The 27,365-nt window shown below is 41.2% G+C and overlaps 1 protein-coding gene across 1 annotated transcript in view; it reads right to left on the reverse strand.

The window, feature by feature from the left end:
• LOC140204581 (actin-binding protein WASF3-like) overlaps window positions 1-27,365 on the reverse strand; it is an 83,155-nt gene that overhangs the window by 27,585 nt on the left and 28,205 nt on the right. Inside the window, exons 2-3 of the mRNA XM_072271302.1 lie at window positions 7,261-7,419; window positions 454-588 (exon numbers count right to left, since the gene is read on the reverse strand). Coding sequence (XP_072127403.1) covers window positions 454-588; window positions 7,261-7,393 — 268 coding nt within the window. The 5' untranslated portion in view covers window positions 7,394-7,419. The remainder of the gene's footprint in view (window positions 1-453; window positions 589-7,260; window positions 7,420-27,365) is intronic.

Genomic DNA, 27,365 nt, shown 5'->3' on the forward strand with positions numbered 1-27,365 from the left:
TCCCATCCTTGAAAAGGCTGAGAGCCAGAGAAAGTTAATTTCAAATGATTGTCATAAAAATCATGAAGGGCTTGAGTAAACCCATTTTCAGAGAGCAAATTATCAGGATCCAAACTTAATTGCTTGAAAGAGGTGGGGGAAAAAAATTCAAATGTCAATGTCAAAAGGAAGTTGGATTGAAACTTGGAGAAAAGACTGCAGAGATTTGGGAAAAGATTTAAAGAATGAGATTGACTAAGTTACTCTTGCAAACAGCCAACATAGTACAATTGGGCCAAATGGCCTTCTTCCAAGATGTCATGATATTGTGATTCTTACCCAACATACATAACTACACTGCATTGCAGCTAAATCCCCACAATGCAATGTTACTGTTCATCAGATTGTTCTACTCTGCACAATCTTGCCTCCACCTACACCCGAGTTCTATCGCCAAGTTCACTGCTCACTGACCTTCTTCCACAGTGGAATCTAGTTGGGTGACTTTAATTGCCAGGCAATCAATTCTCTCCTGGAGACAGTTAACTCGCATACAGAAATTGTTAGCTTCATTAAAAAGCTCTCCAAATATATCTTCAGCATGTCTACCTGTGAGGAAGAAAGTAAAACATTTCAATTAGAACCACTGGCCATCTTGGTCAATTTTGAACATTCTAACTTTAATGAAGCAGATAATTTAACAGCCATTTAATTTCAACCTACATGCAGAAAGAAAGTGAAGGTGACAAAAATCTTTGATTTCTTTTAATCATAAGGATTACTGATGGTAACAAATATTAAAAGTCCAAGTAATTAATCTAATTAATGTTGAATTTTATTCTTGCAATTATGAATGTGTCTGTTATGGACAATTCATTAGTTATGTGAATATAGCAGATATTAATTCACAGAAACAGGCTTGAGTTCTTATTGTAAATGTAAATAATTCAAGAAGCTTGCAGTTAGCCTTCAGATTTTTGTCAATTGCAAGCAGTAAATTGAAGTTAAAAGCACAGGCTGCTCCACAGACTATGAGATTGCATATGTAAGCGCCAAACGTTAAGACAATGGGGTTGTGTTAATTGGCTTGCATCAAAGCAGGCAACATAGCTCAATTATTTGCACCATTGTGACTAGCGTGCAAGTTGGTAGACCAGACGGATGTTGTCACTTAGCATATCAAACATGGTCACAGTAATAGCAATCAATAGTTTTTGTGTACTTATCATATTTGCAAACTCAGAGACAGCCCTCACAACATTAATTTTGGGCATCTGGCTCTCTGTCATCAAAGCTTTGTGTTAATTATGTTGAGTATTTGTGTTAATTAGCTTTTCCCAAAGGCATACTGACCTCCAGACCTCCAGAGGTGTCTTATCAATTACACTGTGCTTCCAATATGTACCTCAAATGAACCTTTTGTCAACCCAAAATGTTATTGTAACTACTGAAATTCTATTGAATCACATACTGTTATCTTCGATTTTAAAGGCTATAAAATGTGATGTACCTTTTAGTTTGTGAGTCTCTACGAAGAGTGTATCCAGAATGATGCCCATTTGTTATGCTGAATAAAGACTTCTATATCAGCAGCTTAAGTGTCTCCCCAATAATTTTGTTCACGGTCATAACATCTGGGGGGTAAACCCAGGATATGACTGTTATTCACTGTCTGGTTTGTGACTTTAACAGTCAAAGAGGGTGGATATTTTTAAGAGTAGCACCCCATGCTTAGATCTGTTCAGGTCAATGACCATGGGATCACAAAGCATCAAAGACAACAATGGATAATATGGTGACCCAGAGAACTGAAGAATTTCAGAGTTGTATACAGTACTTTGATAATGAATGAACCCTTGAATCCATTAACATGCTCATACACTTTTAATTTCTCAGTTCCACCCATAACACCTCACTAGTAATACCACCCTTCCTCCTTTAATCTTTCTCACTTTGTCATGTCTAAGACAACAGAACCCTGAATATCGAGTTACCCCTCCCACAACCAAGCCTCACTAATGGCTACAACGTCATAATTCCTGGTGTTGATCCATGCCCTGAGCTCATTCACCTTTCTTATGATACCTCTTGCATTGAAATATAGCAAGCTCAGGACACTAGTCTCACCATGATCCCCCTTTTGATTCCTGACTTGTCTGAGGTCTTACCAACATCTGCCTCCACAACATCTCCACTAACTGTTTTGGCACTCTGGTTTCTATACCCCTGCAACTCTAGTTTATACCCCACTGTGTAGCATCAACAAACCTTCCTACTAGATATTAGTCCCCTTCCAGTTCACGTGCGAACCTTCCCTTCTGTACAGGTCCCACTTTCCCTGGAAGAGAGCCCAATGATCCAAAAGGCTTATGCCCTGCTTCCTACAACAACTCCTTAGCCACATGTACAACTGTATAATCTTTCTAGTTCTGGCTTAACTTGTACATGGCACGGGTATCATTTCTGAGATCACAACACTGGAGGTCCTGCCCTTCAACTTAGTACCTAACTACCCGAACTCACTTTGCAGAACCTCGTCACTCATCTTACCCATGTCATTGGTATCCACATGGATCACAGCTTCTGGCTGCCCACTTAAGTATGCTCGGTACTTGATCAAAGATATCCCAGACCCTGGCACCCGGGAAGCAACATACCATCCGGGGAATTTTGTTCTTGCCAGTAAGTCTGACTCAGTTGTGGGAAAGTTATTGGAAGGTATTCTAAGGGAATGAATATACAAGTATTTGAATGGACATGGACTGGTTAAGGATAGTCAGCATGGTTTGTGCATGGAAGGTCATATCTAACCAATCTTATCGAGTTTTTTGAGGAACTTACTAGGAAAGTGGATGACGGCAAGACAGTGGATGTTGTCTACATGGATTTTAGTAAGGCATTTGATAAAAGTCCTGCATGGAAGGCTATTCAAAAAGATTCAGTCACTCGGCATTCAGGATGAGGTAGCGAATTGGATTAGACATTGGCTTTGTGGGAGAAGCCACATAGTGTTTGTAGAGGGTTACCTCTCTGACTGGAGGCCTGTGACTGGTGGAGTGCCCCAGGATCAGTGCTGGGTCCTTTGTTGTTTGTCACCAATGTCAATGGTCTGGATGATAACAGTGGTTAACTGGATCAGCAAATTTGTGGACAACACCAAGATTGGGAGTGTAGTCGACAGTGAGGAAGGCCATCGTGGCTTGCAGAGGGATCTACACCAGCTGGAAAAATGGGCGGAAAAATGGCAGATGGAATTTAATGCAGACAAGTGAGAGATTTTGCACATCAGTAGGACCAACCAGGGTAGTGAATGGTAGAGCACTAAGTGTGGCAGAGCCTGGGAATACAGATCATTCATTGCAGGTGACATCGCAGGAAGATGGGGTCATAAAGAAAACTTCTGGCACATTGGCCTTTATAAATCAAAGTATTGAGTACAGGAGATGGGATATTATTTTGAACTTGTATAAGATGTCGGTGAGGTTTAATTTGGAGATTTGTACACAGTTCTGGACACCTACCTACAGAAAAGATATAAAAAAGGTTGAAAGAATACAGAGAAAATTCATATGGATGTTGCCGGGTCTGGAGAACTTGAGCTACAAGGAAAAATTGAATAGGTAAGAACCGTATTTTTTAGAATGTAGAAGACTGAGAGGAGATTTGATAGAGGTATACAAAATTATGAGGGGTATATGGAGGGCAAATGCAAGCAGGCTTTTTCCACTGAGTTTGAGTGTGGCTACAACTAGAGGTCATTAAAAAGTGAAAGCAGAAAAGCTTAAGGAAAGCATGAGAGGAAACTTCTTCACTCAGAAGGTTGTGAGAGTGTGGAATGAGCTGCCAGCACAAGTGGTGCATGCGAGCTCAATTTCAACGTTTAAGAGAAGTTTGGATTGGTACATAGATAGTAAGGATACGGAGGGCTATGGTCCTGGTACAGATGGATGGGAGTAGACAGTTGAAATGGTTTTGGCATGGACTAGATGGGCCAAATGGCCTGTTTCTGTGCTGTACTTCTCCATGACTCTATGGAGAGCTGATCTGGTAGATATAAAAGTGTGGTGTGTGACTAGGATTCAGTTCAGTTGATGGAAAGGATCAAATTTCTGGAATTTTGTACATGGCTGAAATGAAGAGATTGTCTGAACACTGTCAGTTTGGTAATGGGCTTAACATGCACTGAGGGATCATTTAGTTTGTGGAATCTTACAGGAAAACATCTAAAAGTGACACCTAACTGAAGCACAACTTATATTTAAAAGAGTAGTTGAGATTGCTGTATCAATGGAAACAGCACAGATTGCAAATGAGCTGCAGTCAGGAAAGAAAGTGAGCAGAAACACAATTGTGGAGATAAGACTGAGGCCTGCCTAGCCAAACAAATTGCGTTACCATTGTGGTAGGGGTTCACACCAGACCCATGCAGGTTTAAAGGTGAAACTAGCACAAAATGCAACAAAGTAGGACACATATAAGGAGCATGTCAGGCACACAAAGAAAAATGGAGTGCACAACACAGGCAAGAGAAAAACATAAAAAGTCAAATTTCAGTTTCAAAAGAGCACTAATCTACATGCTGTTGATGAAAAACCTGAGAGACACAGGACTGGGGCCTGGAGATTTTCAAATTGAAAACTACCAATAGACAAGCAATGTGGTTTACACCAGAAGTGAACAGCAAATTAATTACAATGGAATTGGACACTGGCTTGGCTGTATTAGTCATTTCACAGAATGAGTTTGAGGGGCATTTCGAAGATTCTGAACTGAAGAACTTCTACTAGAGAAAAGATAACGCCTGTGAGAATGACATTCCTAACAGTCAAATATAACAATCAACTTCAATGTGGTAAAAACAGGAGGGCCAATATTGTGGGGCTCCAATTGACTGAGACAACTGCAACTTGATTGGAGATGCATGTACCATTTGCATGCCATATCTCCTGCAACAGAGTCAACTGAAAGCAAATTAAGAAAGATACTGGATGATGCCACAATTGTCCCCATGCTGTACACCATGAACCATTGCTCAACAGAGGACAAACAGATGTTGATGCCAACCTCTGTGCCTCTGGTTGGAAAGCATACTGGATCAAGGAAGGACCATGCTGCTCGGAGGCACCATGAAGGTAACGGAAGGAGTGGTCATCCACTGCAGCAGGAGAGGTCTCCAGCCATAGCGGTTGTCCGTGCCACTGGATCAAGGTCTCTTCTGCCAAGAGAGTGGGATTGCCCCTGTGCAACGGCTGTTCCACTTAAAACGCACAAGTTTCAAAAAAGTGTCTTCTTCAAATCTGAAGGACTACCAACAATATTTGAGTAATATTTTAAATATATTGTTTTATTAAGCATTCTTTTTGTTCACATAATGCATTGTAGGTTATATGTAAAATTACATAAATGGCATATACCATCATGTCACCACGTGATATGTACGCTCCTCGCTTAAGCTAAAAATGAAACTAAGACCCGTCTTTTTCCTTGTAACTAGTTTAGTGTTTTGGAGTCTACAAAACATAACAAACATGGCTAAGTTACTTGCACCATTGTGACTTGAGTGCAAGCTGGTAGACCAGACGGGTGTTGTCATTTACCATATCAAACATGGTCAAAGTAATAGCAATCAATAGTTTTTGTGGACATACCATATTTGTGTACTCAGAGACAGCCCTGACAACATTACTTCTGAGTATCTGGTCTTTATCACCAAAAGGTTTTAGAGCATTTGTTAATTAGTTCTTCCAAAGCGTTTGGACTTTCAGAGGTGTCTTACCAACTACAATGTGCTTCCACTATGTATCTCAAATGAACCATTTGTCAACCCAAAGTATTGTCATTGTAACTAATGAAATTGTACTGAATCACCTACTGTTGCCTTTGATTTTAAGGGTATAAAAATATGATGTACCTTTGGGTTTGTGAGCCTCTACCAAGAGTGTCTCCAGAACGACGCCTGCTTGCTGTGCTAAATAAAGATTACCACATCACCAGACTCAGTATCTCTTGAATGACTTCATTCACAGTCACAATAGTGACAGCACAGTGTGCCACTTGATGTGAAGTGATTACGCAGAAAAAGACCGTAAGACACAGGAACAGAATGAGACCATTCAGCTTATTAAGTTCTTGGAGGTTTGAAACCACAGCTTTCAACAGAGAAAACTTAATCATGCTTCACAGCTAGCTAAACTGGGAGATATACATGGTTGGATAGCAATAGTAAGTTGAAAAGCTGCCAGAACCTCTCAAAGTTGAGTACATTAAGTAGTAGAACACAGTACGCATGGTGCCCCCAAGGCACTTCATAACGAATCCTGAAATTGGCAGCACAGGTACAGAAGAAGTTGAGACCAAAACTTTCCTCACAGGAAAACAGGGTCTGACAGACAAATTATATTCTTCGATTTATTTGGATCTCTCCTAGGATGCTAGATGCAGCCAAATTGGCAACATTTGTAGATGTGATATTTATAACTGTTTTCTCAATGAACAGAATCAAATCATAAAATCTCAGTACATGTTTCGATAATAAACCAATTACCAGGTACCTAGTAGGTCAGTCTACACCTGTAGGTTGCTAATCTTGGAGCATAACAAAGTTTCATTATTTTTTTTTATTTCAGCTTTCCAACATATCCAGCTTTTTGCTTTTCAAAATGCTCAGCATAACCTAATTTCTATTGCCTTGCAGTAGAATAATTAATTTAAGTTTATTAAAGAGCAATTGTACAATATATTAAACTGTTGTAAACATGTGAAATTGGCAGTCCTCCACCAAGTTCACTGTGTCAAACTGCAATATAAATGAAGAGAAGTTCCTACTGGACTCAATGTAGTCAAGTAATGAAGTGAACAATATCTAGTAACAGAGGATAGAAAATTATTTGCTTTTATATGCTAGCAATAAAAACTTCATGTCCAAGCATAATGCATGCAGGATGATAGCTTTTTCACCTTCTTCCAATGATCCGCCTCAAAAAGCCACTATTACTCTTCATCAGTGTTACATTTCCAATTCCAAACATTGCTCCGATCTTTGAGTGAAGACAATGCCAAATTAACTATCAACTATGCTTACAAGAACATGGGGCAGTTAGGAAATGGGCAGTATCCCATTTGGGGATGTAAGGATGCAAACACAACCTGTTCCTCATTCACCCTGGAAATTCTTATGAATAATGTGTGGCTGGAAGGACTCATTTATGAAAGGATAACAGTAGAGACATTTATCACTCCAAGATTACACCAGAAAATAGAATAAAACTTATGATTACTTACTGAGACTACCAAGCTGCTTTATAATGGCAGCTAATGTGCTGTTCGTCACGCATTCCAACTCACTAGTGACACCTTCTGGTAAGGCCCCATGACAGAGATGCCGTGGTTCAATGATCCTCTTAATGAGAGGCATCTTCAATTCAAATTGACATCAATTCCCTGAAACAGAAAATAAAACATGAGGAACTCAAGCAATAGTACCTTACATTGAATTCAGCGATCAAGTCATTTTGTACTTTGAAAATTTCCTTCCAGAGTAGCTCAAAATTTCTTCAATTAATAAATAGCATTTAAGAGATGATTACGGCTCATATTTCCCAATCTTTTGTCAAATAATTTAACATCCTCAGATAGCCCATATGTCCAGAAAAGAAACTGAAATCTTCAGTTCCAAGCATTTGGCACTCTTTTACGAATGGTTAAGTGAAGTTAGAAATGCTAACAACGTTTATTGTTTATTATTTATTATGATACAGCATAGAATAGGCCCTGACAGTCCTTTGAGCCACGGCACCCAGCAACCCCCAATTTAATCCTAGCCTAATCACAGGACAGTTTACAATGAACAATTAACCCACCAAATGGTAAGTCTTTGGACGGTGAAAGAAACCCATGCATTCACAGGGAAAACGAACAAACTCCTTACAGAAAGCTGTCGCCTCGTAGTGTAAAGTGTTGTACTACCAATACGCTCCAGTGCCACCCCAAATATAAGTCTTTACCCGTGTATCCACGATTGTTGCTATGTCTATGTTCTCATTTATGGTGGGGCAAGATGGGCTTGCCTCCATGTCTGCGACCTCTGCTGAGACTGCCATAGATCCAATTCTAAACAAGTTCTGGCATTCCAACAGCCAATATTCATCACAGTTTCTTTGTAAGTTCAAAGAGGCTCTGATGGAACCAGTCAAGGACAAATTGATGCTGCTCTTACTATCAGATGGCACAAACTTCTGCACATCATAATAATAAACCTGCCATATATTAGAAATATTATTCTACATTGCTTAAAATATAACCTATCCATACACTGTCAGAAAACTCTACTTGCAGCCTCATTTGTTTAAATGAGGCTATGATCCAAGTCTCTCCCTGCAATCATATATCTAATTTTAAATTGCTTAATTATTCCATGGAGAGCTCTGCATATTGACTGCTACTAATGATCTTCAGGGTGGGGGGGGAACACTGATTCTTCCCGTGCACAGTCTGCACACTTCGATAGTTGTGCATCGTTGCGTCTCCATGGAAAATGCACAGAACTGACAATCCCATGATGCAATGTACAATTAAGACCATGAGCAGCTGCTACCACTGCACGACATCTGCCTCTCTCATTGCCTCCACGTTTCCGATGAAAAATAGCAGTTCTGCCAGCTGAATACACCATTACCACCAAAGGACACAAACTTTAATATTTCTGAATGCTTTGAATCTCAGATGCACGAAACAGGTAGGGATAATCCAGTCGTGGAGCCTATTACAGTGTGATTGTTAGTTGCCAAGGCAACAGGAAATATTGCTGCACTCCTCTTGGCTGTAGGAGCTCATCTCGGGGACAACTGCATCATTTGGGTGAGGAAATCCTCAAATCTGATTACCACTCTGCGCAGGGTTTGTTAATCTAAACTACATTTGGAAATGTCATCCCAACTCACCTTTCCACCACTCAAGTACAGAGGAGAAAGTCTTCATAGATTTTTTATCCTAGCTGTAATCAAGCAATCCTGTTTTATTTGGATACAAAGCCAGTTGATAAAGGGATTAAACTCAGCAGGTTTTCACACAGGCATTGCTTCATCTTCTAATAACGACAGGCTCCATTGGTGCACAATGTGCCCAGTCACACAGAGGCAAATAAGCAGAGCTCCATGGGGAAGAAACAGTACAGCTAATGAAAAATATCAGAAATTTAAAATTACATACTTTGAAAACAAGTTTAAGAGCTCAGTTGTTTAAGATTCTTTATTTCTTCTTTCCATAGTTACTCTGTCGAATGTTTCTTGATAACAAAATGTTCAGCTTTATTATTGAATTTGGAAAAAAAACAAATTAAAACTGAGGTTTTGCCTTTAGGTTCAACAGACTGCAATAGTTATGATATAATCAGTTGTAACTACCTACCACTCAAATACACATTCTCACTGTCTTTGCACAATGGAAGAAATTGCTACAGTTCCAGTCACAGGTTCATTTTTTCCTGTAGTTCATACTCTTTTACATAAACTCTGCTGAGTAAATAACAGATCTGATCCATCACTGCCTGTCAAAATAAAATCATGGCTGTAAGAGGAATAGAAAAATCTCAGACCCTTATAACAATCATTCGGTTAGCACCACTTCCACTTTGTCAGTCACTTTCCCTTTTTGTCCTTTCCACATCTCTCCACCTTGTTATGCAATCATTTCCAATTTTTCCCAGATATGACAAAAGGTCAATGTGAAATTTTAAATCTGTTCTTCTCTCTACGGATGCCGTCTGACCCGCTGAGTGTTCCCAAATATTTCCATTTCAATTTCTAACTTCCAGCATATTAACCACTTGTTTTTAGTCTACTTTATGCATGACTGTTTTAAATGTTACTAAAAATATTAAAACATTTTTAATTTGGTACAATTTAAATAAATATCTTCAGGTCATTATGCATTCCTCTGGCTTACAAGCCTGTTCACTGGACGACACTGAAAGAGGTAGTGAAGTGGACAGTGAAAAGGCTTGCCTAAGTTTAGATCCGTATACAAATCAATGGGAAGGTGAACAAGGAAATGGCAGAAGGACTTTATCGAAGACAATGAAAAGAGATGCAATTTGGAATGTTATACCAGGTCAGGATGTATACAATAAGCAGTCAACGTTTCAGGCTGAGACCCTTCATTAGGACAAAACGATGGCTGTTTTTCCCTTCCATAGATGCAGCCTAACATGCTGAGTTCCTCTGGTATTTTGCGTATGTTGCTCTGAATTTCCAGCACGTGCAGAATCTCTTGTATTTAGGACATATGCAATGGATGGCAGTGCCATGGAGAATGTTGTTGAACAGGAACACCATGGGGTACAAGTTTATATTTATTGAGTGGTGAAGAAGGAGTTATGGTATGCACAGGTATTCAGCTTTATTTCATAAGGATGATGCAAGAACTGAGTTATAAGTAAAGATGTATGAGATATATATATATATATATATATATACAGTAGATAGCCAAAGACTTGTTTCCCATAAGACCATAAGATACAGGAGCAGAATTAGGTCTATTCTTCTGCACTATTATCCACCTTTCCTATGAAACTGCTTGCATTGAAATATATGCAGCTCAGGATAAAAGTCGCACTATGCTCAACCTTTTTATTTCTAACTTTGGCTGAGGTCTTACTGACATCTGCCTGCACAAACTTTCCATTAACTGTTCTGGCACTCTGGTTCCCATCGCCCTGCAACTCTATTTTAAACCCCACCATGCAGTGTTAGCAAACCTTCCCACTCAGATATTAGTCCCCCTCCAGTTCAGGTACAAACTGTTCCTTCTGTATAGGTCCCACCTGTTAGAGTGATTTTCGGGTTGAGGTTATTTACATTTAACAAATGGCTTTGGCCACCAGTCTTCTGTTCCTTGACAATGTGTTGTGGATTCAGTTTGAAACAATGGATTCCTAAAAACCCAGTCCAGACGCTGCTGGCGCCTGTGGGATGGATGCGAATCAGAAAGTGTGAAGTTCGAATGTAGCTTCAAAAGAAAGCATTGTCTATACTTGTAAATATAGAGTTGTCCTTTGTGTTTAACAAATAAATATCGAGCCCCACGTTGGGCCAGCAGACCTTCCCACCGAAAGCGTCTCCGTATGATGCCTGCTGTACATTGTTGTGTCGAATAAAGAAGCTGCTTTGTATCTACCAGTAACTCTCTCTCTCTGGTGATTTCAAACACTCAACACCACCTTCTCTGGAAGAGAGACCAATGATCCAAGAATCGTATGCCCTCTCGTCTAAACCAACTCCTTAGTCACTTGCTAAACTGTATAATCTTTCTCGTTCTGGCCTCACTAGCACGTGACATGGGGTGTCCAATGGTAGGGTCGTCGTAAACTATAGGACATAAGTTTAAAGAGAGAGGTGAAATTTTAAGGAGATCCAAATAGTAAAATTTTCATACAAGGAATCAGAAGTTAGTTGTCAAGGCAGGAAGAGTCACAATATTTGAGAGGCATGTGGACTGGTAATTGAATAAGCAGGAGAGAGAGAGGGGGATATATAATTAATGCAGGCAAAAGGGATTAGTACAGATAGATAAATTGGCCAGCATTGACAGAGTGAATCAAAGGACTGTTTCTATGCTGTTCTCTCCAACATTAACCACCACAGCACGGGGTCCCAAACTATAAAGAGTCTTGAAAATGAACAGGCAGTTCGGAGCAAAAGCAAGTGAAATTTAATAGAGGAGCTATTATGGAATTTCTTCTTCACATCAAGAGAAAATACCCAGCAATGAATGCACTTAAACAATTGTACTGAATAATTTCAGTTGAAGCAAAAAGACCTGGGAGCCCAGCAGGCCCAATGCAAAACATCTCCAACTAACACAAAATAGCAATCAACAATTGCAATTGATGACAGTGAGCTATCTCAGACGAGATAATGATCAAGGTTTCCAGTTCTCTTTTCAAACATGGCCTCAAGGACAATGTCTACTTTGGATACCAATAAATAAGAAACGTCATGCAGTGCAGAAGATAATATTTCAACAAACAAAGAAGATATTGGAGAAGTGATCTTGTTGAAGTCCTCTGAGACTTTGTTCCAGGTAAGCAAGTTAAGATTTGATTGCGGCAGAGGGCCACGAGGTACGATCAAGAATAGGAGCAGCAACTAAATGCACATTGCCTAATATGGGGATATTGAGGCTAATATTGCAAAGTTCTTCTTTCATCACCCCAGAAGTTACTATTATGTTTATTTCACTGTTCATTATTCAGAGCCTCTGTCATGTTGTATTAGAGAACTGCTGATTGGCTACAATTGAATTTTTGGACCCTGCGCTCCTCTACCGTAAGCATACGTGAGCAAACATTAGGTAAGATAGCAGTCAAGTCTCTTGCCTGCTGTAATAAAAGGAATAGTCAAATTGGTGAGGTATAAAGAGCACCTAAATCAGAAAGAAGGAGGGAAACAGTTAGCAAAGAAAGGATAAATTTAAAACTTGCAGTAATTAGTTTAGACTAATACATTGGATCATTGAGGATTATTCCCCATGTTGATGCCACTTAATTATCTCGATTCCTTTAGATTTTAATTATTCACAACCTCCCACTTTCAGCGCTGGTGTCCTTTGTGCCATTTTCCTTCAAGGGAATACTGTATAGCAATCAGAGTCGTCGCATTGATCTACATCATTATAAACAGAAAATCTTGGATTATTCAGACTTTCTGTGGAGGAAGAGATAGCATTAATGTTTCAGGTTAAATTTGACTTTCTGACAAATGATCTTTGGGCAGAAAGCTTGACCCTGGTATTTTACTATTTTGTGTCTGTAATTCATAATTAAATGACAGTTATTTCATAGTTTTCATTAACTTTATAATGGTTTTAGCTGCTTCCCTTTTCCAGTTAGTCAACACTGGTTTTAGCTAATAAAATAAAAACTATGGAATGTGTTTCTTTGAGCTAATAGCGTTAAGGTAGATCCACAGAATGCATGTAACAATAACTGCTATCACTGGTACAGAGCAAATACTCATGAAGCTTCCCCTCCATTTTTGTGTTAGATTTTAATCCCTATTTAGCCAGGACTAGACCCCAAATTAGATGCTTCAATTACATGGTTATGTAAGCATAAGAGAATCTGTGTTGTTTATGATCATCAAAAAGTGATATCCTTACTCTGGACTTCTAGTAAAGTCCTCATTAGAGTCCTATTAAATATCTAATCATTCAGCTTAGTGGAGGCCTATGTCTAGAAAGCCAATGTGCTTTTCGGGTAGGGTGTGGAACAGCAGACGTGATCTGTGCAACAAGTGCCAAGAACAAAACTGCAGGTTGTTCAGCACCTTCGATCACACTAAAGTTTTTGACACTCTTTGTCCTGAGGGCCTATAGAAGATCACAGCAAATTCAGGTTTCCCTAAAAAAGAATCAAAATTGTCCAACTCCACAATTGGTCCATATACTCTACCAGCAAGGACAAGATAGTAGAGAGATGCTGTACTGTAGGTACACAGTATGCGAACTGTAGGTTCCCCTCTAATTCACACAGCATCCTCATTTGGAAATTCAGGACCCAGACTTTTACTGCTGATGAGCCTAAAGCTGGAATCCCCTCCTACAGCTTTGTGGGAAGATCTCCGCTTGAACTGCAAAGACTTCCACTCAACAAAATGTGTAACCAGCATGTGATAACAAAACAACAGTACATGTAAATGGGTCCTTGATGGTCAGTATGGACAGGTGACGCTGAAGAGTCTGCCTCTATGTCTGGAATGACTCCACCTGCATGTGTGTGATGTGTAATCTCCCTTGCCCATGGATCAGCCACAGAATCTTTACCCAGCATCATTCCAGGCTATTAAATCTACTTGGGACCTGCATAAATACTCCAGCTATGACTTCTAGAAAACAAAGTATAGTGTCTTTAACCTTGGTTGTGGACCAAATTCCCAGTGCTGTTAAAACACTCAAACACGCCACTGTTGCTGAAGAGACATTTCAGATGTCTACACAGAAAAGAAAGCACATTTCAGCTTGCGTCAAGCAGAATGGCGAAAACTGGAGGCACAGGGCACTGCTCGATAGAAGCTTGGACCTACATAAGGAATGCAAACCAGAAAATATGATGAATGTAGCAAGGAACGGGAGAGAAAGTGGTAAAAAGATAAGTAATATCAGTAGCTCACACATCTAATGAGATATTAATGAAATATTCATTTAAGATGTCAAGACTACATGAAGCATAAACACTTCCCAGCCCATTCTCCTAAATGGCCAAGCAGTGCTTCACACAACCCATTAACTTAAGCACATTCCATCATTCCCATCAATTTGAATTTGCCATTTGTCATCAAGCAATTCAAGTAAAGAGGGAAGGCACTAAGGTATGTGTTTGGTGGGATGGTGAGGAGTACGTGTTTCTCATGGTGGTGTTCATCAGTGTGAGAAGCATAGTGTTAATGAGTCTAGGAATGGTGGTGAGAGTGGGGATGGTGGAGCTGAGGATGAAGATCGTCCCAATGAGTGTGGACAGAGTGGTGACACAAGCAAAGCTGAGTGCAAAGGTAATGAAGAATCAGAATTGCAAATAATATTACAATGTTAACATATATAACGTGGTGTTTTAGTATTGAATAATCATTCATATTATTGCAGATGAATTTATTTTTTTTAAAGGTTTCTGTTAATATGGACGGTGTGAAGCGCTACACCATGATTTTATCCAGACCATGTTCTTGAAATGGATGGCATCTACAATATGAAACAAGGAGTTGGTCTGTAGCCAGTAGAGGAGATACTTGAGGAGGCAATGACCTTCTTCATGGCAGACAGCAGGATGACCCTTCTATAGTTATCACAATTTGATTTGTCTCCTTTCTTCAATTACAGCATCTCTAGAGTCCTCTTGCATCTATTTCTCTTGCCAAATGAAGTACAGGTTGAACATCCATTGTCCAAAATTCCAAAATCCCAAACTCCCAACATCTGAAATTTTTGTAGCGCTAACATGATGCCAGAAATGCAAAATTCCACAAGGTGCTCAGAAGGTTCCCAGGCAATGCCCAGGTCTCTGTGCACCACAGGCAGTTCTGAGAAGTGACCTCACATACCCTGAGTGGGGCTCTGTTGGAACCAGTTGTTTTCAGCAATCATCACAGTCAGACCTTTGTGCATTATCCACAGTGATTACCATGTGTTTCTTCTCTGCTCTGTGCTGTGATGATATTGTTGAAAATGTCAAAGATGCCTGCTGTTACCCCCATGGGTAATAGGAAAAAGACAAAGAGGAAGCATTTATGTTTATCTATAACACAGAATATAACACCAGAACTCCAAAGAAACTTAGAAACTTAGAAGCAACAGAAATGTGGTTTCTTAGAAGAATGCTGAAAATATCATATAGAGATAGGGTAACTAATAAGACAGTACTTCAACATACCCATACAGAAAGATCTTTAATGAGAACATTAAATGAGAGGAAACTTAAATTCCTGGGCCATGTTTCAGAAAGGGAGAAATGGATTGCCTTACATTACAAGGCCGTATGCCTGGGAAACATGGAAGAGGAAGGCAAAGAAGAAAATATACGGACACTGTGAAAGAACTAACAGATCTAAGTGTACGAGATATCAGTGACACTGCGTGGGATCGTTCGATGTGGAAAGCCATGATCGCCCAAGTGTGTAACGCGCAAGGCACATGAAGAAGATAACACAGAAAGTCAAGTTGTTGGAAAAACTTGACAGTGGTGTAAGTGTGAAGCATCTGACACAGGAGTGACTGACCACAGTCTATGACCTGAAGCAATAAAAGGACAAACTGTTAAAGTTCTATGTTAAGATAATAAACTGAAAGTTAATGAAAAATAGAAAATCACTGCATAGAGTGAAAACTGAAGATCTCAATCGTGTATTGAAAGAGTAGATTCATCAGTGAGTGAAAATATGCCGCTTAATAGTATGCTAATCATGAAACACGCATAGATCTATCACGACAAACTGAAAATAGAAGGTAATTGTGAATATTCAGCAGGCTGGTTGCAGAAATTTAAGAAAAGGCAATGCATTAAATTTTTTAAGATTTCTGGTGTAACGTGTCTGCCGATCATGAAACAGCAGAGAAATTCACTGATGTGTTTGCAGAAAAAAATCATTGATGAAAAAGTGGTACCAGAACAAGTCTACAATGCTGATGAGACATCATTATTGCCCCAAAAAGACAGGCTACAGCTGATGAGAAAGCTCCTGCATGAATTAAGGATGACAAGGACAGAATAACTGTGCTGGGATGTGCTAATGCAACACTATACAACTACAGTGTACTGTAACCTTTAAATCAAAACTGGGCATCGTGGGTGGAGACTGAAAGCTTGCCGTTAGTTGTTGCTCGAAAGTTAATTCAGGTATTCACCTGATGCTGCTCTGAGGCTTTTGTTACCTTGCACACATTATATTTTCATTATATTAATGGTATGTAATAACTTTTACTGTTAAGCACACGTGTGTAATAAACTATAAGACAAAGTCTGCTTACCAGTAGTACATAAATTCAGTGTCGAGAATGATGGCAATGCCAAACAGCTACTGACTGCCCACCTGGGCAGCCAAGGTAGTGATGGTTAACCTTTCTGATGGTTCACATTATTGTTTCGTGTACAAAGTTATTAAAAATATTATATAAAACAGCCTTCAGGATATATATACAAGCTGTATATGTAATGTAAATGGATTTCACGTTTAGACTTGTGTCCCATTCCCAGGCTATCTCATTATATAGATGCAACTATTCCAAAATCCAAAAGAGAAATGAAATCTGAAATACTTCTGGCCCTAAGCATTTCAGATGAGAGGTGCTCGACCAGTAACTGATTTGTGAATGAAAGTCCTCACTCCGGGCAGCAGAGTGACACTGTAGGTAATTCTGCTGTGAACAGTAACTGATTTGTGAATGAAGCTCCTCACTTTGGGCAGCACAGTGACACAGTAGGTAATTCTGCTGTGAACAGCTCTCGTGACCTCAGTTCAATCCAGACCTCTGGTGCTGTCTGTGTGGAGTTTGCAAGTGCATGGCTTTCCCCTGGGTTCTCCAGTTTTCTCCCATGTAGACCAAAGGAACTGTGGTTGGTAGGTGAATGACTCCTCATGCAGGTGCCTTGGAGAACAGCGGAGGTGGGGGAGGAGTTGAGCAGGTAGTCGATGGATGCACATGATCAAATAGCTTGCAGGGAAATAAGTCTGGGGATAGGACTAATGACATTTCTTTGAGAGTCAGTGAAATCTTAAATGGGCTGAATGGCCTCCTTCCTTGTCATAATGAAATAGGGAGCTTTAAAATTTCAACAGGAATACCATATGATCCCAGAGCTTTGATTTTAAATTGGCAAATGGCAATCTTGGTCAGCAGGGTGAGGAAGGCAAATACAATGTTAGCATTCATTTCAGGAGGACTAGAATATAAAAGTAAGGTTGTAATGTTGAGACTTTATAAAGCACTGGTGAGGCCTCACTTGGAGTTATGTGAGCAGTTTTGGAACTCTTATTTTAGGAAGGATGTGCTGTAACTGGAGAGGGTTCGAAGGAGGTTCACGAAAATTATTCCAGGTTTGAACGCCTTGACATATGAAGAGCATTTGATGGCTCTGGGCCTGTATTCACTGGAATTCAGAAGAATGAGGGCTGATCTCTTTGAAATCTATTGACTGGTGAATGGCTTTGATAGAGTGAATGTAGAGAGGATGTTTCCTATGGTGGGAGAGTCTAAGACTAGAAAACACATCCTTAGAATAGAGATAAGGAGGAATTTCTTTTACCAGAGTGGTGAATCTGTGGAATTTGTTGACACAAGTAGCTGTGGAGGCCAAGTCTTTATAAATATTTAAGACAGAGGTTCACAGATTTTTGATTGGTCAGGGCATGAAGGGATATGGGAGAAGGTAGGAAATTGGGGCTGAGAGGGAAATGGATCAGCCAGGGTGAAATGGCAGAGCAGACTCGATGGGCCATATGGACTAATCCTGCTCCTACGGCTGAACTGAATAGGCTCCTGAGGGACAGAATCAATGACACTCACATGAAGGACAAAGGTACGATTTAGCAAGTCTTGAAGTGTTCTTTCAGGGAGGCATTCATTATCGTTCCTCAGCCCTTCCTCAAGAGAAGGAAGTAACTCGAAGTTATTCGTCATTTAATTTCACTGTTCTGTTCAAAGTCTAAACAAATGGCTTGTTTCTTAATTGGTTAGAACCAAAGTAAAATGTCCAAAATATCTTCCCAAAAGGAAGAAAGAAAAGAAGGGAAGAAATGCCCCCCCCCCACCAAACTCCCTACATACTGATCATCAGTATTATCACAAGGGTTTCTTTGCCTTCAATTGACCCAAGTTAGGAAAGAAAAAATAAAAATGAGGATTGCCATTCCACTTGCCGTTCCTCTGATTTGGCTCAATTGTTTTGCTGCTTTAAAAGTTCCAAGTAAATTTATTATCAAGGTGCGTATATGTCACTAAATACTACCCTGAGATCCATTTTCTTACAGGCATTCTCAGTAGAACAAAGACGTACAATAGAATCGATGATAAGCTACACACAAAGGTGACAAGCAACCGATGTACAAAAGAGGACAAACTGCACAAATACAAATAGAAACAAATTATAATAATACATAAATAACATTTATTAGGAAAGTGAGGGAGGGGGGGAAGGGGAGAGGGAGAGGTGCAGCCTGACATGTAAAAGGAACAACTTTTAAAACAAAAATACATACCCCTGATTTTCAAAGCAGCATTATCAAATCTAATTCAACATTGACACACACAGAAGAAATAATAACACAGATGGTAAATGATTTCATCAAAGAGACTGGGTTTTAAAAAGCATCTTTTAAAAAAAAGTGGAAGTGGAAAGACCAAGAAGCATGGATGAAAACTCCAAAGACTTGACCCTTAATGGCTCATAGCACCATTGTATCAACTAAACTTGATGACGATCAAAATTAGGGCAAATATCCTGCAGGATATTTTAAAGATGGGAAAATAGGGATTTGAAAACAAGGATATCCATAGGAAGTAATGCTTAGCCAGCAACCAGTGTAATCAGCTAGCAGTGATGGCTGAACATGTACGGTACAATTTAGGTTACGGGCAACAGTTTTGGATGACCTTGATTCCTGTTTCATATGCACTCTACTAAGCCCATCCACTTTATGAACACTAATCTATTATTTGTTCATTAAATAGGTCAGTCTGATGCCTCGTTCATCATTTTCCACTACGCTCAAGCTACTATAGAACAGAAATCCAAATTCTTTCTGTTTCATTAGATATTAAATTGACATCTCGGCAGCTGCTAGCTGGACTCAGTCCAGCATTGTGCTCAAGATTTCTATTTGCTGAAAACTAATTATGAATTTAAAAGCCAACTTGTGGATAATTCTAATGTTAAACTCCCTGATGACAAACTCACACAAATAGATCCACTGCCACTCTCAGACCCTGCCCCACAGCACACGACACTGCAACTAACAGCGCAAAATAAGGAAACAAAAAAGGTGAAAAATCGTCCTAATAATGTCTGTATTTAGAAATGTGCATTTCACAATAATCCTTCACTTAACGTTAACTTAATCAGGGCTACAGGGAGATAATCACCCCTTAGTTGCAGGAGGCAGGTACCTGGGTAACTGTCAGGAGAGGGGAAGGGATTAGGCAACCATAGGCAACCCCTGTGGCCATTCCCTTCAATAATAAGTATACCATTTTGTATACCGTTGGGGGAGGTGGGGTGGGGGAAGGAGGACCTACAGAGTAGGATGCAGCAACCTGATCTCTGGCACTGAGATTGTGTTTATGACTCAGAAGGGAATTGGGGAGGGGGAAGGGGCGGGGAAGAAAGAGAGTAAGTGATAGGGGATTCCATAAATAGAGGAGCAGACGGCAGATTCTATGGGCATGAAGGAGACACCCAGGTGACAGGGTCAGGGATATCTCAGATTGGGTCCACAGCATTCTAAAGGGGGATGGTGAAGAGCCAGAAGTCATGGTACCTGTTTGTACCAACAACATAGGTAGAAAAAGGGAGGAGGTCCTGAAGAGGGAATATAGAGAGTTCGGTAGAAAGCTGAAAAGCAGGACCTTGAGGGTAGTCATTTTTGGATTGCGGACTGTGCCACGCACCAGTAAGCTAAAGATGATTTGGCAGATGAGTGTGTGACTGAAGAATTAACGCAGGGGGTAAGGCTTCAGATTTCCTGATAATTGGGATCTCTCCAGGGGAAGGTACGACTTGTACAAGAAGGATAGGTTACACCTGAAACCAAGGGAGGCCAATATCCTTGTGGGCAGACTTGCTAAAGCTGTTGGGGATGGTTTAAACTAATTTGACAGGGGAATGGGAACCAGAGTGATAGGGCTAAGTATGGGGAAATTAGTATAAAACTAGATGCTTTATGGAGTGAGACTGTGAGGTAAGACAGACAGATGATAAGGCAAAGTTGCAGTCAATGGGATGTTAAAGTGAAACATGGGCTAAAGCTGAAAAGGGTAATGAATACAGCACTGAAGGTGTTATATTTGAACGCATGCTGTATATAGGATAAGATAAATGATCTTGCAGAGCAGTTAGAGATTGGCAGATATGATCTTGTGGGCATTGCTGAGTTGTGGCTGAAAGAAATTGGGAGCTTAACATCCAAGGATGCATATTGTATTGAAAGAATAAGCAGATAGTAAACGGTGGGGGGGGGGGGGTGACTCTGTTGGTAAAACTGAAGTAAAATCCTTAGAAAGAGATCACAAAGGGTCGGAAAGTGTAAAATCCTTACGGATAGAGTTAAGAAACTGCAGGGATAAAAAGACCTGAATGGGAGTTATATCGAGGCCTCTGAAAAGTAGCCAGAATGTGGGCTACAAATGACAACAGGAGATAGAAAAGGCATGTCAAAAGAGCAATGTTACAATAGTCAAGGGGGATTTCCATATGCAGGCAGATTGGGAAAATCAGTTTGGTCCTGAATCCCAAGCGAGGGAATTTGTAGAATGCTTACAAAATGGCTTTTTAGAGCAGCTTATGGTTGAGTCCACTAGGGGAACACTAATCCTGAATCGGGTGTTATGAAATGACCCAGATTTGATTAGGGAGCTTAAGGTAAAGAATCAGAATCAGGTTTATTATCACCAGCATGTGACATGAAATTTGTTAACTTAGCAGCAGCAGATCAATGCAATACATAATCTAGCAGAGAGAAAAAATAATAATAATAATAAATAAAACAACAACAATAATAATAAAGTAAATCAATTATATATATTGAATAGATTTTTAAAATGTGCAAAAACAGAAATACTGTATCTTAAAAAAAAGTGAGGTGTCCAAAGATTCAATGTCCAGTCAGGAATCAGATGGCAGAGGGCAAGAAGCTGTTCCTGAATCGCTGAGTGTGTGTCTTCAGGCTTCTGTACCTCCTACCTGATGGCAACAATGAGAAAAGGGCATGCCCTGGGTGCCAGAGGTCCTTAATAATGGATGCTGCCTTTCTGAGACACCACTCCCTAAATATGTCCTGGGTACTTTGTAGGCTAATACCCAAGATGGAGCTGATTAGATTTACAACCTTCTGCAGCTTCTTTCGGTCCTGTGCAGTAGCCCCTCCATACCAGACAGTGATGCAGCCTGTCAGAATGCTCTCCATGGTACAACTATAGAAGTTTTTGAGTGTATTTGTTGACATACCAAATCTCTTCAAACTCCTAATGAAGTATAGCTGCTGTCTTGCCTTCTTCATAACTACATTGATATATTGGGACTGAGTTAGATCCTCAGAGATCATGACACCCAGGAACTTGAAGCTGTTCACTCTCTCCACTTCTGATCCTTCTATGAGAATTGGTATGTGTTCCTTCGCCTTATACCCTTCCTGAAGTCCACAATCAGCTCTTTCATCTTACTGATGTTGTGTGCCAGGTTGTTACTGCAGCACCACTCCACTAGTTGGCATATCTCTCTCCTGTATACCCGCTCGTCACCACCTGAGATTCTACCAACAATGGTTGTATCATCAGCAAATTTATAGATGGTATTTGAGCTATGCCTAGCCACACAGTCATGTGTATACAGAGAGTAGAGCAGTGGGCTAAGCACGCACCCAAGGTGCACCAGTGTTGATCGTCAGCATTGAGGATATATTATCACCAATCCGCACAGATTGTGGTCTTCCAGTTAGAAAGTTGAGGATCCAATTGCAGAGGGAGGTACAGAGGCCCAGATTCTGCAAATTCTCAATCAGGATTATGGGAATGATGGTATTAAATGCTGAGTATGAACAGCATCCTGACGTAGGTATTTGTGTTGTTCAGATGGTCAAAAGCCATGTGGAGAGTCATTGAGATTGTGTCTGCCATTGACCTATTGTGACGATAGGCGAATTGCAATGAGTCCAGGTCCTTGCTGAGGCAGAAGTTCAGTCTAGCCATGACCAACCTCTCAAAGCATTTCGTCACTGTCGATGCGAGTGCTACCGGGCGATAGTCATTAAGGCAGCCCACACTATTCTTCTTAGGCATAGGTATAATTGTTGCCTCTTTGAAGCAAGTGGGAACTTCTGCCCGTCACAGGGAGAGGTTGAAAATGTCCTTGAATACTCCTGCTAGCTGGTTGGCACAGGTTTTCAGAGCCATACCAGGTACTCCAACGGGATCTTTCACCTTGCGAGGGTTCGCTCTCTTTAATGACAGCCTAAAATTGAGCTCTGAGACAGAGATCATAGGGTCATCAGGTGCAGCAGGGATCTTCACAGCTGTAGTTGTGTTTTCCCTTTCAAAGCATGCATAGGAGGTGTTGAGTTCATCTGGTAGTGAAGCATCGCTGCTATTCATGCTATTCGGTTTGGCTTTGTATGAAGGAACCCTAAGGAGCCAGTGTCCTGTGGGGGGCATGGCTTCTTCTGCAGCTGCTTTTCCCATTAGTTAGCCACCTGGTGTCCAGTTTCAAGTATCCCAGGAATAAAATAGCATGGTGGAAGGAGCTTGCTCTCTCTTCCTTTGTTTAAGGCAAGCGGTGCACATAACCATTGGAAGGTATGCTCTGCACGCGCTTTTAACTAATTATGTTTGTTGAATATCAGCTTTGTTGGTTCTGTAAATTGGGGAACATGAATGTTTGGTTGAATTTTTACTGTTTGCAAAATAAATAATATGCGCAAACACGAGGAAATCTGCAGATGCTGAAAATTCAAGCAACACACACAAAAAATGCTGGTGAACACAGCAGGCCAGGCAGCACCACCAACAGGATCCCACCGCCAAGCATATCCTTCTCTCCCCCGCTTTCTGCTTTCCGCAGGGATCGCTCCCTACACGACTCCCTTGTCCATTTGTTCCCCCACCCCCACCCTTCCCACTGATGTCCCTCCCAGCACTTATCCTTGTAAGTGGAACAAGTGCTACACATGCCCTTACACTTCTTCCCTCTACCACCATTCAAGGCCCCAAACAGTCCTTCCAGGTGAGGCGACACTTCACCTGTGAGTCGGCTGGGGTGATACACTGCATCCGGTGCTCCCGGTACGGCCTTCTATATATTGGCGAGACCCGACGCAGGCTGGGAGACCGTTTCGCTGAACACCTACGCTCTGTCCGCTAGAAAAAGCAGGATCTCCCAGTGGTCACACATTTTAATTCCACGTCCCATTCCCATTCTGATATGTCAATCCATGGCCTCCTCTACTGTCAAGATGAAGCCACACTCAGGTTGGAGGAATGACACCTTATATTCCGTCTGGGTAGCTTCCAACCTGACGGCATGAACATTGACTTCTCTACCTTCCATTAATGCCCCATCTCCCCTTCGTACCCCATCCCTTATTTATATATTTATTATTATTTCTTTCCCCCCCCCCCTTTTTCTCCTCTCTTTTTTCTCCCCCTGTCCCTCTCACTATAACTCCTTTCCCATCCTCTGGCTTCCCCCCACCTTTCTTTCTCCCTAGGCCTCCCATCCCATGATCCTCTCCCTTCTCCAGCCTGGTATCCCTTTTGCCAAACAACTTTCCAGCTCTTAGTTCCATCCCTCCCCCTCCTGTCTTCTCCTATCATTTCGGATCTCCCCCTTCCCCTCCCACCTTCAAATCTCTTACTATCTCTTCTTTCAGTTGATCCTGACAAAGTGTCTCGGCCCGAAACATCAACTGTACCTCTCCCTAGAGATGCTGCCTGGCCTGCTGCATTCACCAGCATTTCTTGTGTGTGTTAAATAAATAATATACTTACTCACAGTCAGTGTTGTGTCTCACTTGCTTGATTCAACATTACATTTTGACGCTGCTGTATGGCTTTCTGAGCAGAAATACATTTCTTTAAAAGTTTATTTAAAAGAGTGGATCCCCATATGAAAGAGTGTAAGCTTTTGAAGTCCTGCTAACCTATTGATGGGTTACGTGATGCCAGTAGGTTGGTCAGACCAGTTACCGATTTCACTGGGGATGAAATTGGACATCACATTGCTTCCATACTTAAAATCGTTGGGTTTTCCCAGGAGAAAGAAAAGCCGGCGGGATGTCTTCTGGCTGTTTGCAGCGATTGTGAGGCAACAGTATAAAATGATAATGTCTCTTAAGAATGAGGTCAAGGACTCTTATTACTCTGTGAGAATCACTATTGATGGTGCAGAATAGGGCTTTCAAGTTAGAGGATAAGAATACAGAGATAGCTTGTCAGCTAATGAAGATACAGCATTTAGACGTGGTAAGCCAAGCAGGTTGGCAGTCTGACCCTATCAAGATTCGAGCTTCAATGAGCTCTGGGGCTGGATGATGCTACTCTGGGGCTGGGAGATGGGGATGCCTGCTGGATGATGAAAATGAGGGATAGAGGGTACCATGGACCCCATGGTTTAACCCTCAAGATAATCACCCTCTCTCCTGTGTGTCCAAAACAGTGCAGACCAGGCCAGTAATCACACGTCCCATACTCGCCATAGAGGGTATCGGTCCCAGGCATCTACCTCTCAGGAGGGGGAGGGGGAAAGAGCATCAAGAATGTGTGGGGGGTGGTACAATGGGCACTTTCGAGACAACAGAGATCAGAGAATTCTCTACTAAGGAATTAGTGAATTTAGGGGATAGGTACAGACAAAGATCTGGGGAGTCTTTGGCCCCGTGTTTGTTGAGGATATGGAATGAGGGTGTACCGGAGTGAGCCTATCTAATAGAGAGATGGGTGTCTTGGGAGGGGGAGGGGGGCTATCGTCCCAACAAGTGATCAATAACACTCTGAGGACACTGCTTGCTCCCCCCAAGCACAATGTACCACTCTGGGATCAGGTAATGGCTCCGTTTAAACTTAGGCATCATTTCCTTACCGAATGGAATTTAGAACCCCAAGCGGAATGGAGCACAGGAGAGGTGATAATCATAGCCTGCCAGAGGATATTGAATTAACTTCTTGAATGAGAGGACATGTGGTTATAGCAGTGGCTTTTCCAATAAAAGGGGTAGTGCTGTCTTTAATAGCACCAGTTGTTGGTCATCCTGTAAGAACAGCAATTCAATTAATACAAGGTTTACAGTACGTGGAAGAGGGTGCACGTGGCCAGGTGCAGAAACAGGGAGTGGGGTGTCCCACATATCCTGTAAAGAAGTGTTTTTAGCATTGCTTAAATCTGGGGTCCCGAAGGAGCAGGTAAACGGCATTCCTATATGCAGTGTTGAGGAAGTACTGTCAGGAGAAGCAAGAAAGGGAGCCTGCTGAGCAGGAAGGGTCATTCTTCAAGTCCTCTCCCTATAAGGGCTCCTTTTGTCCTCTACCAGATTCCTTGCATTCCATTCAGGATTCTCTAAGTGGCTAGGACATATGCGTCTCATTGTTGTAGGGAGGGGGTTCCTTTGACCTGTATCCCACATCCCTGTAAACAAAGTGTGAATTATTTGAGTGTGGAAATGTGAGGTGTGGCCACACACATCTGTGCGCGCGCGTGTGTGTGTGTGTGTGTGTGTGTGTGTGTGTGTGTGTGTGTGTGTGCGCGCGCGTGCTTTGCCTTTAAGAGACTGTGCGAATGTGTTGGGCCCCACCCAGTTGCTTTTTCCTTCTCAGTTGTTCTTTGATAAGTGTGTTATTTCTCTGTAAGAAATTAAGTGTCTAGTTTGAGTTTTTGAAGTTCCATATTAAGTTTTAAAGGAGTACAGCCTGGGTTTTGTATTCTAATCTGTTACTTTGCTTCTTGTGTTTGTTTAGTCAGTTACTTGTTTCCTCACAAAGTTGGTTTTAGGGATGACTCATTTCATACTGACCATATGAAATTTGAGTTGAAGGTGTAGAAATTTGAGCAGTTTTATTCCGGATATGGGATGCCCACATTTCAGAGGGAATTGAGCATTTGGGGAGCCATTCCAGTAAGGTTGTTTTTGTGTTTCCTAAATATCCAGTGACAAATCAAGAGCGAGCGCATTTGTATTCCCCTGCATTACAGAATTGCAAGGTGGTGGTGCTGACTTGTAGTGGGAAATCTTGTGATTCATTCCTGGAAATGGCATTTGAATTTGCACACTGGACCAACAGGTCAGATTGGTGAATATGTATGAGGACTCCTTACTACATCGCAAAAGTGGTGCCACTGATATTGATCCCTTTGACAAGGGAAAAGAGTTTTAAGGGAAATTATTTGGCTTCTTGAGTTTTGGCATTCTGTTTTAGGGGAGCTGGGAGGGGTAGCCTATTCCAGCCAACCTCACCCCAGAGTAAGGTAACAGCCTCGAGAGACTTGAGCCTTAATATCCCCTGAGTAGAAAGTGCTTTAAGGACTAGTATTTCCCTGTGTACCATTTGTTTAAGAGTAAATAACTCTTAAAGTGATTTCCCCACCTGACAGAGTGGTGGTGTAGGTGGTATGATAAGCACACATACAAGGTGGATGGAGAGTGGAGTGAGAGCAGGGTTATATTCTGGAATGGCTGTGTCCATGCCAAATGGTGCTGTGAATGTGGGTACTTGTTGGACGCTGAAAGACATTTGCTGGATATGTAGTTCCTCGGACCATACGTGGTTCCCGCAGGTGGTGCAGTTGATACACGGTGCCGTATGTATACCACCACAGTGCCCTGGAGGAGCACCTTGCCCATGTTGGTCAGTAAGACAGCTATTGCAAAGGACGGAAGGTTCTGAATGACAGCCTTTCTCAGCATGGTGTGGCCAGACTGTCCTGGGAACTGATTTTGATGGCCTTAGATTACCTGTCCACAAAGGAAGGTGGCACTTGTACTGGCATTGGTCAAGAATGCTGCACCTACACTCCTGATGGATCTGATAACATCACTCACCTGCTGTTAATCACATCTGAGAGTCAATGTATAGATTAACTGGGGACCAGCTTATTAGCTATGACACTCTGGGGTTTGGTCGCCGGCCACTCGACCATGGTTTTC

The sequence above is a fragment of the Mobula birostris genome, chromosome 10 (genome assembly GCF_030028105.1).
Source record: "Mobula birostris isolate sMobBir1 chromosome 10, sMobBir1.hap1, whole genome shotgun sequence".
In the NCBI taxonomy this organism is placed as follows: Eukaryota; Metazoa; Chordata; class Chondrichthyes; order Myliobatiformes; family Myliobatidae; genus Mobula; species Mobula birostris.